Here is a 14,203-nt window from a genome sequence, read left to right as displayed (position 1 = left end):
CCTCGGCAGGATCAAGGTCGGATGCAGCTTTTTAAAATGGGCCCTGAAAAGTGGGGATGAAGAGAGGAGATGAGATTGAGGAGGAGGAAAGGGAGGAAAGATCATTTGATCAAGGAAAAGGAGGAAAAGGAGAAACGATCACTTGAAGTGTGTCTGTCTGGCGTCTGGGAGGGACGGCGCAGTCTGAATAACCAATGAGGATGAACTAGACAAAGAAAACAAGCAGACATGGCCGGCAGCGCTGACATTGCACCTGTCGCTCTCATCATTCATCTCATTATTTGTCTCTCCCGTTGTCTTGTCGCGTTGTGTTGGTTGTTGCCATGTTCTCGTTTGTGTTGCCTTGCTGAGGCACATGCATAAACTTGCACCCAGTGGTAGAAAGTAACCCAAGCACATTTATTCAAGTACTGCAGTTGAGTACAATTTTGAGGTAGTTTTACTTTCCTTACTTGAGTATTTCCATTTTCTTATACTTTACAATTCTACTCTACATCTCAAATGGCAAATATTGTACTTTTTAACTCCACTACAATTATTTGACAGCTTTAGTTACTAGTTACTTTTCAGATTTAGATTATCTCTACCACTCAAACAGAGAGCGTCTCCTTTCAAACCCCAATGGTTCTATTTAGCCCCCCGCCCACAGGAGTGGCCCAATTCTCTCACAACTTGCTACAAAAATCGCTCATGCAAAACTATATAATCTCCTACCTTTCATTTTCCACCTTCACATGTGTCTCCTTCTCTAATAATCAAAAAGTGCTATATATTTCATCTCGCAATTTACTTCCGGATGGTTCGTTTTGCACCTTTTTTGCCACATCGGTCACGGGAAAGAAATAAGCGCTGCCGTGGTCTATGGAAACGAGCCCAAAAGTGCACCCAAATGAGCCCAAACTCGCTTACACACAAAGCAGACCTGGCACCCCATTTCAACGTCACAGCAACATGCAGCCAATCAGCGTCGACGGCAACGCAGCCTACGCCAATCATGTGTGAGAGATCTACAAGCTATGGGGCAGAGACGCCGTGTGCCATGCACCGTATCTTAGCAACAACGAAAGCGCTCACTCTCATTGGTCGTGTCACGCTAAGAGCAGTTCCCAGACAATGGCATCTCAGAGAGCTTGCTGTAGTGTTTACATATCTATGGCTGTAGCCATCCGAGTCAGTCGCAGCGACGACGGACAGGGCGCTGTGATAGTTGGCATGTAGCTAACGCTAACGTGGTTGTCATGCCTGCAGCGGCTGTGCAATCACTTTGTCAACAATGCACGTTCGTGCGGTAACTGTTATTATTGCTGCTCCGTTAGTCCATTGTAGATGGTGTATGTTGTGTGTGTCTTCTGGTGTCGCTCCACAGCAACTCCACTAACTAACGTAATGGCAGGACCGCCCCGTGCAACGCACGTTTAGGCTGCATTATGGTCATGTAGTAATTTCAGATCATTTCGGTCCGATTAGGGCAGTGGATTTGTTTGACTCCGTTCCACAACTCAATATTGTGAAAATAGCAGATCTACAAGCTCACAACGCCTCACGTTGAGAGGCGTTGGAAGCTTGTAGATTGGCTATTTTCAACATGTTTGCCTCTTTCTTAAATTATTTGACAATGTGGCCAATGTTTTATAGTATAGTTTGCTGACTACTTCTGTTGCAGTAATGGTCTTTTCCTTTACTTTAGCTTTTTTATTGTCTCCGCCAGGCCGAAAGGGATGGCGCGAGAGTATGTTTTACCTCCTGTCCGTCCGACGGTCTGTGGATAGCTAATCTCCCGCATCGTTGGCTTGATCGCAGCGCAACTGTGCACACACACTCCCTGGATGCCAATTCAGAACCTCGGACCCATTTCTTTCACATGGCCCTGTTATAGTGCCACCAGGAGGCCGCTTTTTGCAAAACACATTTTCTCACAGTACTGCTACATATTTTGTCCTAACATCACGCAAATCGATACACAGTATCTCTATAGTCATTAAAAAAAACACGGCCTTTCAGATTTTCCATCCTGATTGACTAAAAATGCCTTCCAAAGTTTCCAGGACTGCTCCGTTTTCACCAAAATGCCTCAAATTATGAACACAGCATGCACTTTCCGTGCAACTTTGCACCCACATTCCCACTATGCCGAGCAAGAAATTCCACTTGAGATTTTTCTAATCAGCCTCATGGTGGCGCTATAACAGTCCAATTTGTGTTTTTACCTATACCTGCACCAATCTGTGTCAAACTTTGTATGTGCACTCTCTAGAGGTCAAGGAAAAACCTTTCCCCTGCATTTCTCACATCTACCTTTTATAGCTCCACCAGGAGGCCGCCTTATTATGTACAACATATTTCTTTACATTACTCCTTCCGATTTTATCTACATTTCACGCAAATCGGTACACATGATCTCTATAGTCATGTGATCAAGACGGATCTGTTTAATCTTTCTAATCTAAAGTTTGCACAAAATGCCGCAAATCATGAATGCAGCGTCCGATTGTGGTCAACTTTGCACGCACATTCACACTATGTTGAGGAACAAGTGCTACCATTTTAACATTGGCCTGTGGGGGGTCCCCACCGACTCTACCTGGCCCTTAGGTGGGCCCCACCTAGGCAATTCTATGTGGGGCCGAGGTGGGTCTTAACTGCGATGCCCATGCAGGCTATAAGTCGCTTCTACCTGGCCCTTAGGTGGGCCCCAACTAGCCACGTTTATGTGGGACCAAGGCGGGTCCTAACTGGGTTTGCCCATGCAGGCTTTAACTGGGTTCTACCTGGGCCCTAGGTGTACCCTAACCAACCAGAGTGCAGTGCCCATCGCTCCAAATGTTGTGACGTCAGGGCTCTCAATACTGCACATTGGTGGAGGAGGAGGGGCCGCAGGGTGACCGCACACATCGCTGAACCAATGGTAGCCCACGGGTGTTTCCTCTGGAGATTTAAAATCTGCCCCTCTATGCCACATATCATCCGCGCTACAGGGTCTTCACTGACCGAGCCACGGCCCCCTGGCCCTCATGACGCTATGCCACTTATATGCGCTGCCAAGTGGCCGCGGGCGCTACGTGGGCGTGGCGGCGGGCTAGACGCGAGGCCCTGCGTAGCAGGGCCGAGCTTCTAGTTATTACAAAACATACATTAACCACTCAAGCACTATTTTATCATCTGTTGTTGCCCTGGCTATTTTGTACTCATGTACTGCACTGTGCTGTTTCGATATATATATAGTTGCTTGATTCAGTATTTACATATTTGATAATCATTTTATCAGACACGCCCCCTTCCTATACAAACCCATTATAACTTCAAACTCCATTTTTAACATGTTAGATTCATCAGAAACACCCGTGACTCACCCTGCCCTCCTAATACGTGAGGGGGCCGTGTTTTTTCAATTACTTTTTTTATTTATTTTATTTAATATGTTTATTGTATTTAATTTTTTTCATTTAGCAAAAAAGAATATTAAAAATAAATGAAAGAAGTAATCGAAAAAACATGGCCCCCTCGCGTATTAGGAGGGCAGGGTGAGTCACCAGAACCAAGGACGGGTGTTTCTGATGAATCTAACATGTTAAAAATGGAGTTCGAAGTTATAATGGGATTGTATAGGAAGGCGGCGTGTCTGATAAAATTAATATCAAATATCTAAATACTGAATCAAGCAACTTAAAAACGGTCTGGGGGGCTGACAAAAGCCTGAGTAGACGATAAAATGACCAAAAGTTTTTTTGAAAGTGAAATATCCCTTTAACACTATGACTATCTCTCAAACCCAGTCAATTGTAATGTGTGTAAAACGTGTAGAATGTCTTCGGTTTTTATCCTTTTTCACTGACAAGGTTGAAGGTATCATATCTATTATTATGATCTGAACTACTACATCATCGTACCTTGTCCTTGCCATACGACTTTAAGGCAGTTTTTATGCCAATCTCTGTTTAGTGAGACTGTGTCTCACTTGAAACCATCCATCCTCTAGCCCAGTTAATACCGTCTAAATGTATCATAGAAATAGATGTATTGGAAGTAGTAGTAGTAGTTGTTGTTACTTTCCATTTCTATAGATAGCAAATTCTTTTCTATTCCGGTTGTATCCCTGATTATTTTATGATTGCTTGGTTTCAGTTTATTCTAAAATGAAAAACATTTGTTTTGAGAAAACAGTTTTTTTGAGAACGCCAATTTCTTAATTGTCATTTTTTTTCTCCAAAGAATTGTGGAAAAGACAGTCCCAGCCGTGAGCAGGGACATTGCTAGACTACCACTTTAGAATTAAAAATGTTTTTGTTTGCAAAAACATATCCAGGTGCAATCAACATTGCAAAACAAAGCGTATCAGCAATGGAATGCAATGCGCAAATTAGGCCACAGAAAACTACCTAACATAGGCACTGTGGGGGAATTAAAATCAATTCTAGTTTACGTTAAGTCATCAGCCTCACAGTGACTAGTGGGCGTATGGTGAACTAACAACATGCCATAGATTGTACCGTTACAGTAGAGGGTCAGACAAAGATCAACAGACCGGAGGGCTGTGGACACTACCACACTAGAGGACCACAGAGCCATGGAGATAGAAAGAGATGTGTCAGTGAGGGGTCAGAAACACTACCGTTCATGTAGTCTCGTGTAGCCAGACAATCAGAGATCTCCGCCTATATACAGTACGTCTGAGGAAATCTAAATTCATAGAATGGGCCTGGACAGCGGGAACTGAGTAACAGTAACATACCTAAGCCCACTGATTTGAAAACAAATCCTGATACCGTCATATGAAGGGCCGCCCTAAATCATTGCATTGGTTATTTTTTTCATTCCCAAATTGTTTTATTATTAGCCCATTCATTGAATGAAGATGTCACCGGACGTAACAGGAGATCTCTGATCATCTGATTCAATGTTTGGAACTATACAGTAGTGTTTGGAACTATTGGTTGCCTGATGGCAAGCGTTACTTCTGCATTCTTCTTGTTCTTGTTATCTCTGAACACAGCAAAAAACTAATTAAACATCAACTGGATATTGGTTTTGGCAATAGATTATTGAATAGTCTTTGTTTACATGATCTGCCATTGCTGTAAAATAACAGCCCGGTGGAGTGAACGAAGATGATGCAACTCTTTGTATCTCAGTTGTTTTGGATGCCCCCACTCCTCCCCCAAGCAAAATGTGCAAAGAGATATGGTCCCGCGCACATGCAAGGATGGGGGGGGGTGCTGGAAAACTGCATACATTGTGCCCTTGCCTGTGCTTATTATCACTCAATCCAAAAATACGAAATATGAATAAAACATTATTTATTTATTTATTTAACCTTACTGAGTTTAATTGGCCCTCTGTTCATGAGGCACAGCAAATATGTACCTGGGGAGGTATGTAAAATATTCATATAAACAAGAATTACTATATTTATTAAAACAGGTTTGTTGGAGGTGGCACTTAGTCTTGTCTATCATCATTGTGTACAATATTATGTTAACAATATATGATAAATGTTTCTGCACTAATGCCTATACAAATTCCTTGAATGATCCTACATACTGTACTTTTCTTTTCTATTTTAACTGAAAGTCACCTTGAGCCTATAAATGTCTATTTTTGAAGGGAGAGCTGTAATAGACAGTGAATGCGATCGATTTCTCCCACTGAACCCACTTTAGCCGTGAAGGTTAAATACAGTGTACTTACAGTTTTTAAAAGCTTGAGCCAACACTAACAGTGTTTATATTGTATTCGATCTTTTAAACTAAGGTTTCTTTTTTTATGTATTCAGTGCAATTTAAGTAGGCTCTCTCTCTGGAATGTTCACTGTTTGTTCACCCGCCTCTCTTTGCTGAAATAGAAATCTTGTCTTTTTGCTTAAAATTTGGACTTGTGAACAATGGTTGTTCACATTCCACTCGTCTGCTGTATACGGTATGCTTTTCTTCACCAAGTAAAATTGCCCACACACAGTACACATACTGTACATGCGCGCGCGCACACACACACACACACACACACACACACACACACACACACACACACACACACACACACACACACACACACACACACACACACACACACACACACACACACACACACACACACACACACACACGCTCTCTCGCTCTCACACACACGCACGTTTTCCAAACACAATTTGCATGTATTATATTAACTAGACCATACCCGGTCGGCGCAGCGCATCCGTGGGGGGATATGCGCACATGATCTGGCAACCCGGGAGGCAGTTCGTCCCATAGCTGGGCAGGCCCGTAACCATGGCGACATTGTTTGACACATAAACGCTAATAAGAAGCTGAGATTTGATGAAATTGAAAAACGGGCTTCACAGTTGCGTTCAGATGGTAATGGTCAATGGCTGTGTGCAAAATCAGAGCAATTGCTCCAGCCACTGAGGAGAACCGGGTAGCTTCACGTACTCACCTACTCACCACTACAGACAGAGGTTACTAGAATTATAGTAGGATGCCAGCAGTTACAACATGTGTGTGATTCTCACAAACTTTACTCGACTTTACAGCCTCCTGCTGCCATTACACTGTGCGAGCACACACACACACACACTCTCACTCTCTCTCTCTCTCTCTCTCTCTCTCTCTCTCTCTCTCTCTCTCTCTCTCTCTCTCTCTCTGTCATCTCACCTAGCAGGGCCATGAAGCAGATGCAGATAGCAAAGAGAGAGCTGAAGCTGAGGCCCACATCGTCTCTGTAGATGGCCAGCGTGGTTTCACAATGGCGCCCTCTGTAGCCGTCTGGGCAGTGGCACGTGAACTTGGAGGGTGTCTGAGCCACGCAGGTCCCTCGATGACAGGGACGCGTGGCACACAGCGTGTACAGGCACGTTTTCCTGGTCCCGTTCACACGCAACATGTGACCAGGTGGACACCTGCGGGGATTGTAGAGGGAGAACAGGAACAGGGAGAGAGAGATAATGAGAGGGAGGGAGGGAGGGAAGGAAGGAGAGGGATTTAAAACAAAAGAGGTTGAGATGTAATGTTGGAGAGGAATTAATTTTGAGATGGAAGGGAGATAAAATTGGGTGGGAAAAAGGGGTAAGATATGAATAAAATTAATTTAAGAATTCTAGTTAAAATTCTGCTAACGCCAGTTGGACTGGAACCTTGAAGGGGACAAGTGGTGTCAATTTATTTTGTATATGATTACTTTCTTGTTTAGTAAAATGGGCAAAACAGAACTTCATAAATAATGTGCATCTATAAATCTATAAAACTGCATCACCACAAGATTTTGTATGAGATTCACAATAAAAGTAAGCGATGCATACATTTATTTATAGGTTAGAGTTTCATAAAAATATGGAATAATTAGCCTCATTAACCTTTCCTATGTGCCTAGATAGTGTGGGACGCTGTTGAATTTGCTGAGTACAAAGTAGTGTAGTAGTGTTTAATTACAAGGCTGGGTAACTGAACCCTGACACCCAGCATTGGAGGCAGATGTAGTTATGTATGGGTTCCACTGCCACTATATGCATAGCAGTTAAAATACGGTATTTTGTACCTTCAAAAGTCGGCGTCCTCATAAGTTAGATAATTTAAATGTATAAAAATGAAAGACACCTCACAAGACTGCCAATCTATGATGGACAATAACTTCTTCACATGGGCCAACCTAGGTCTGTATGGTAATATTTCACAATTTGCTGCTGTGGGTGGGGCTGTGGGCATGTGTATTGAATGTACTGAATGGCAGCCACTCTTTTCTTTGGAAATGCTGACTGCTCCTGTGCCTAAGGGAAATAGGGATATTCCCTCTTATTCTGTAGGCCAATTGTCAGAGTTCAACAATAAAAGTATACATTAGCCTCTCACAAATCCTTTAAAACTACTCAGAAACAAAGCTCCACAGTCAATACATTGGGAAGAAATGAATATGCTGACTGTGACAGTAATTAGATGATGACTCCATGTAAATAGGACAACTTCTTTTCTGGCTCAGCTCAGAAAAAACGTACTGTAATTAAAAGTTAAATTGGCATAACAGCTCAAACAAAACAATTCACTGATTCAATGGATTCAACGTAACAGCCAGACGACACTTGATTTGATACATAATTTGAAGGTTCAGTAATTGTGCTCTTTTCAGCTTACAAATGTTCCACATTAAGCATGTTTACACTTGCAATCTGCATGAGTTTATTTAGCACCTTCAGGACTGAATTCAAGATCTCCCTTCTATCAGTGCATCCATGGCAATGCCATGGATGCACTGATGATTAATGATTAATTTTAGCAAAACTAAAAAATAAAAGCCTGGAGATCGAGGCTAGGAATTTACTTCCTGAAGCCACACTCACACAATCACTCTAAAGCACCCGTCGGCCCCATGTACAGCCATTAGGCACAGGGGTAGCGATATGACTCGCGTCGCCTCGCATCGCCTCGCATTGCCTCGCTGCGTGCACGCAGCCAGCAGCGACTGTTAGAGGCACTCGTCACCGATGATGAACGCACCGTAATGGTGCAAAATATGCCGTGAACGTCCCAATCTGGCCGATAAAATCAGCGCAGCAGCAGAGGGCACCAACCTTGGGGGCGTTATCTAACAGCGTGAGAAAAAAAACGGCGAAAATCGGCGGAATTTAGAAGCAGAGCGTCCTTTTTTTCTCCTTTTTTTCTCCCCCCCCCCCCCCCCCCCCCGTTGACAAAACTGTCCGGTGGGCACCGTGCTGACCCCCCCCCCCCCCCCCCCCCCGTTGACAAAACTGTCCGGGCTGAACCACCCCCCCCGTTGACAAAACGGGACGGGCGCCATGCGCACCAAGTCACATGTCCAGGTGCTCTTCTGCGTACCAGACCTAAAAAGTTATGTGCACCCCTGGTTATAGATATATAATTAAAAAAAAATATATATATATATATTTTTTTTTATTGGTGGCTTTGGATAAAACATTGGTGGCTATAGCCACCGAAGCCCCCGCCTAACGACGCCACTGCCCTCCACTCGAAACCTTCGCTCGTCCAACACCAACCTTCTCCAGGCCCCCAAGACCAATCTCCGCACCATGGGCGACCGCCCGGCATTCTGCTCCACTGCCTCACGCCTGTGGAATGCCCTCCCCGACCACTTGAGAGCCCCACAATCTACCGATGCTTTTAAAAATGGACTCAAAACATATCTTTTTCACAAAGCTTTTTCTTAAGTCTTTCAATTAGTTTTTAATCTACCTTTTCCCCCAAGAAAGGGTCTTCTTGATGTTTTTGCCCTGATTTTGTTATTTTTGTGCATTTTGATTTAAACCCTGTACTTTGTGATTTCCAAAAATGTAAATAAAATGATTTATTATTATTATTATTATTACTCAATCTGGGAACCCATTCGGTAAAATGAGACGAATGCAAGTTGGAAATGCATGTCCCACCCTGTTATTCAAAACCTGTTGTACCTGTGTCAGAGTACCGTTGTACCTATCTGTCTGTCTGTGTCCCATTTATGCCAATACAGTATGAGATATCTGAAATGTCTCTTTGCGTCCCTTTCATGTCCATATATGGAGTTCTATGCCCAAATATTCTGTGGTGTGCCTTTTTCAACAGAAAATAAATAAAACAAAAATAAAACAAATAAAAAGGAAAGAAAGAAAGAAACAAAGAAAGAAACAAAGAAAGAAAGACATTTTGATTTGTATGGCCTAATACTTTTGGACCAAAAATGTGGGTTCCATGGATCATGACGCCCCATATAGGGCACGCCCATTTCCGTTTAACTAGATTTGAATAAAAAGACACATAAAAGGTTTTTTGAATGGAACAAACAAACAAATAAATAAATAGATAAATAAATAATTATAAAGTGCTGATTTGAAAAGTCCCTAAAGAAAGATTGACTTGCTAACGAAATTCAAATGTCTGTGATATCTTAACCACACAATGTTTACCCAATATTGACTAAATTATTCAGGCAACTAATATAGGATTTTAATGAAATTGGCTAATGGGAGGGCGGACGGGCAGACCACGGCCATGACACTCACGTTAGACAGACAGATACAGAGATCAGAAAATAGTCTGTTTATATAATATATACAGATATAGATAATATTATCTGTGGCCAAAGCTGCAAACAGACAATGACATACATATTGGCACTGTTATGGTCTTTTAATGTGGTTTTACAGTGCCGTTTATCACTTCCCTGTTTTGTCTTTGCCCGCAGACATTCTGCACAATTTATTTTTGTAGCACTACATAACTAACCGTAGCATCTTCCATATCCAAAACAAGATTGCAAAATCCACAGTGTGTCCTACTTTTGTTTTCTCTGCAGAAAATGATGTTTGATTGGCAGATGCACTCTAACATGGTTGTAAGAGACCAAATGAGCTTCTAGTGGCCAAACCACTGAGTCTATAACATTGTAGAAATTCGTGCTGATCCTCTCAACTTTCCATTTATATTGCAACAAAGGAGCTGGTTTTCATGAAAATATTACATGGTGCCTCTTTAATGGGACCAACCAGTGAATGTGAGGGAGATTAGAGCCACAAAGGAATAAAAATGTGGATGGATCAAAGGGCATTTGAGGTTCGATATCAAACAATAAGAGGTGCAGCAGAGCACAGCTGGTTTGTTGAAGTTAAAGAAGCATACGTTGGTGAGTGGAGTGGAGGAGAGGAGAAAAGACATTACACTAAAACGCTTGGGAAATTAGAGAGGCATACATGACCAAGAATCCATATTATATATACAGTATACATACAGTATATGTAGTATTAAGAGCTCCCTGATTAGCTGTGCATCGGCAGTGGGATTGTTGCCGAGTCTGACATTGCATTTGATGGGTTCAGAGGTTTGACACACAACAGTGGAATCAGTACAGCTGGCGCAGCGGTGCGCGGAGCTCTTTGCACTGCATTGCGGAGGTTGCCACCATTTGCCTGAAGTTTTTCTAGTTGCCCTTTTGCACGCCGCGCTAATGTATAGCGAAATCCCCACCGGTCTAATACAAAGGAGAAGTCAAGTAGGAGGGAAGTGTGAAATCTTTGTTCATTCTGACTGGACCAAAGCTTTCTTGTTGTTAACGTAAGCGTGTTGAAAGTAGCCTGGGGTGTAGTTTTCTATATAATTGTGCTCTGGCACTTATTTAATGGTGAAAGCATTTTCTCTTTTTTTAAACTAGAGGTTCAGGCCGCTATGCGGCCCTCACACCTACATCGTACCGCCGAACCGACTGATATCCCCATATATGGAGATATCTGTATCTGTCAGTCCTTGTCCCTTTTATGCCCATATATGGAGATCTCTGTATCGGTCAGTCCTTGTCCCTTTTATGCCCATACTGTACATGGAGATCCCTGATGTCATCAGTATATGCCCATATATGGGCCTTCCCCCTTTTGTGCCCATATATGGAGCTGACTGATTTGTTTGTGCCTGATGCCATGGCGACACACTCCATAGTTGGGCGTAGCTGCATTGGGAACTCCTTATATGGTTATGGCTGAGTCATGGTGACATGAGTGTGACGTCAGAGGTCCGCCCGCCCACCGGCCCACCGCCCACCGGCCCACCGGACGGCCAGACGGCCCTCCCTTAAGCCAATTTTCATATAAAAGGATTGTTAACTTTGTCAATGTTGTCAATGTGCCAAATAAGTACATTTTTGTAAGTAATGGAAATTGGCACCAAATGCATGGTTAGTTTTTGACACTGTGCTATGAATGTGATTTGGTCGATACTCAAAAAGTACAGACGTTTATCCATGTTTAGTGCCTGAAACTCAGAGAAAACGGGCTAGTTATTGGCCGAGTGCTGCAGTTTACTGCCCTCAAATCAGACGCCACTAGCCTGAGAGAACGAGAGCAATCCATGGTCTCGAAGGGCGGATCCAAACCCAGGCGCCCGGAGCAAGGCGCGTCCTCCGATTGCTTCACCAATCTATGTCCCCGCCTCCCCTCCCCCCGCCCCCCTCCTACTCCCCTCCCCCCCTGGTCTGTGCAACATTGTAGAATACTGACGTCACCAAATTTGGAGCGACGCCCCTCTGCACTCTGATTGGTTAGGAGGTAACAAGGTTCACTCCCGCTCCGAGACCACAGTTCCTGGGATCTTCCCCCAGGCTTTTTTCTTTTGCAACAAAAAAAAAGCCATGGGTTTCCGAGGCTAGACGCCACAGACTACAGTAAATTGGATATTTCCATCAGAGTGGATGGAAATGGAAGGAATGGTACATTCATTAACTCAGTAAAACATGCATTGGCCAATTAGGTCCCTCAGATGCACCAGTCATTGGTTCTATGGCTCAAGCAGCATTATAGTACTTTACCTCTCTCAGACCAGCATTTATAGCCTAGTGCAAGTATAACTTCAATTGAAAACAATGCATCCTCATGCACCAAAATCTGTTCACATCATCTCACAGAATGGGGTAAAGGACAAGTCCAAAATCCAAATTGTAAAAATAAATAGATGACTTAATGAATTTAGATGGTTCACAATGTGCACACACTCTGCTTGTAATCAAAATCCACCTGATTACAAGGTTAACAAAAAAAAAACACAACCACAAGGCACTTGCGCAATGCGCTTTAGATCATGCACCATAGATAATCTAAATAGGACCCCTGAGTGTCAGTAATTTATGACATTTAAGGACGTCAAAAACAAAATCTAGCGTCTTTCACCTGATCTGTCTCTAATGTAGTAGGCTAGTAGCCTATACAAGCCTTTACACACAATCACAATGCACACCATAATAATCTTTATTGATACTGTATATTTATCTATCTCACTTAAGGACACAATGAACCTTTTGTGTCCTTCTCGCCTTTTCTAACTCTCTGCACACCAAGCAAGTAATTGAAGTAATCAGACATTTTGTTTGGCTTAACATAGCACTCTCTACTCTGTGAGACTAGTCCACTGCAACTTTGACTTTTAGACAATCACTCACTCATTGACACCACCAAGACAGTAGAGAAAACCCACCACGGATGTCAGACTGTCTCTACATCATGTCCTTTTTGGGGGTTAATTCCTCTTATCTAATGTTTACAGGTATTGAAGTCACAATGTGTTTGTGTTACTGTAGATAAATGCAGCTTAATTGATATAATAGCTATGACGATTTGAATACAAAACACAATGAGTACTGCCTTGTATTATGTCAAGTCGTGTATATTATATTGAAGAATTATTTCATGGTGAATTAAATGATGAGGTTGGTTATTTAAAATCCTCTCCCTAGACAAAGTTAGGGTAGAATGAGAGTTAACAGCCTAAGGCTGGTTGTCTCACATTTCAGCTTTGCCCCCGAGGTATAGCCGAAAGGCACACATGCAAATTACAGACTCCTCCCCACACTGGAGAAAAATTTAAAAATTCAAGGACTTGCTCTCTCATATTTTGGACTCCCACAAAAGCCCCATCTACACAGACTGTTCAAGACGGGAATGTTGGGTCATTATATGGTCTTGCTGTTCTGTATAAAAGGTACAGTGCCTAATTGTAAACTGTGCAGTCATACAAGTCTTTGTAAAATACATGCCGGCATGGCGGGACAGGGGTGTGACATCAATTTCTTCTCCAAAGTCGTCCTTAACCCATTAAGACCTGAGGCCGATTCTAAAAATGTTTTCTAATTCCTAACACTTTAAGAAAATATATGTATTCAAAGATTTGCACACATTTTTACTGATTTAAAAAAATAGCAGATCTACAAGCTCATAGCGCCGCACTCGGTGCCGCACGATCCATCAACAGCCAAACCACAGCTGAAACGTGGACCTCACCAAGTCAAGATGACTCCAGCATCCAGATCCTCTGTCGGTTTGGCCCGCACACATCTGGCTGAGATCCTCCCCAATTAGCTCAGTAAATTAGATAATGTATTGAGTTAGGACTAGTTTATCAGAAGTCTAATTTAGCCCTTAAATATTGCATTAACTGTGAAAAGGCTGAATTTGGGTTTTATTTATGTGTGATTATAGCCATTATTTTGTGAAAAGTCTATGACATCGTAATAATCTAGTCACGCACACGCTTTCATAGATTATTTTCATAATCAATCTTATTTACTATTGCCAATAACCTTATTTTCACTGCGTTGTGCGATTTTTATTATTCTATAGTGTAATGAGTTGTAGTATTATTGTTTAGCACATTCACCGGCAAAGACGGATATATCCGTCTTTTCAAATCCAACCGTTAACCACCAAAGACGGATATATCCGTCTTTT

General features: G+C 42.5%; 1 protein-coding gene across 1 annotated transcript in view; it reads right to left on the bottom strand.

The window, feature by feature from the left end:
* LOC311043529 (neural-cadherin) overlaps positions 1–14,203 on the bottom strand; it is a gene marked incomplete at both ends in the record, with an annotated part of 322,985 nt that overhangs the window by 24,317 nt on the left and 284,465 nt on the right. The window contains one exon of the mRNA XM_084054821.1: positions 6,648–6,892. Within this exon, the coding sequence (XP_083910947.1) occupies positions 6,648–6,892 (245 nt within the window). The remainder of the gene's footprint in view (positions 1–6,647; positions 6,893–14,203) is intronic.

This window comes from Gymnoscopelus microlampas (assembly GCF_963454915.1).
Source record: "Gymnoscopelus microlampas genome assembly, chromosome: 1".
Classification (NCBI taxonomy): Eukaryota; Metazoa; Chordata; class Actinopteri; order Myctophiformes; family Myctophidae; genus Gymnoscopelus; species Gymnoscopelus microlampas.
The sequence above is the reverse complement of the archived record's forward strand: the minus strand, read 5'-3'. Positions and strand labels throughout refer to the sequence as shown.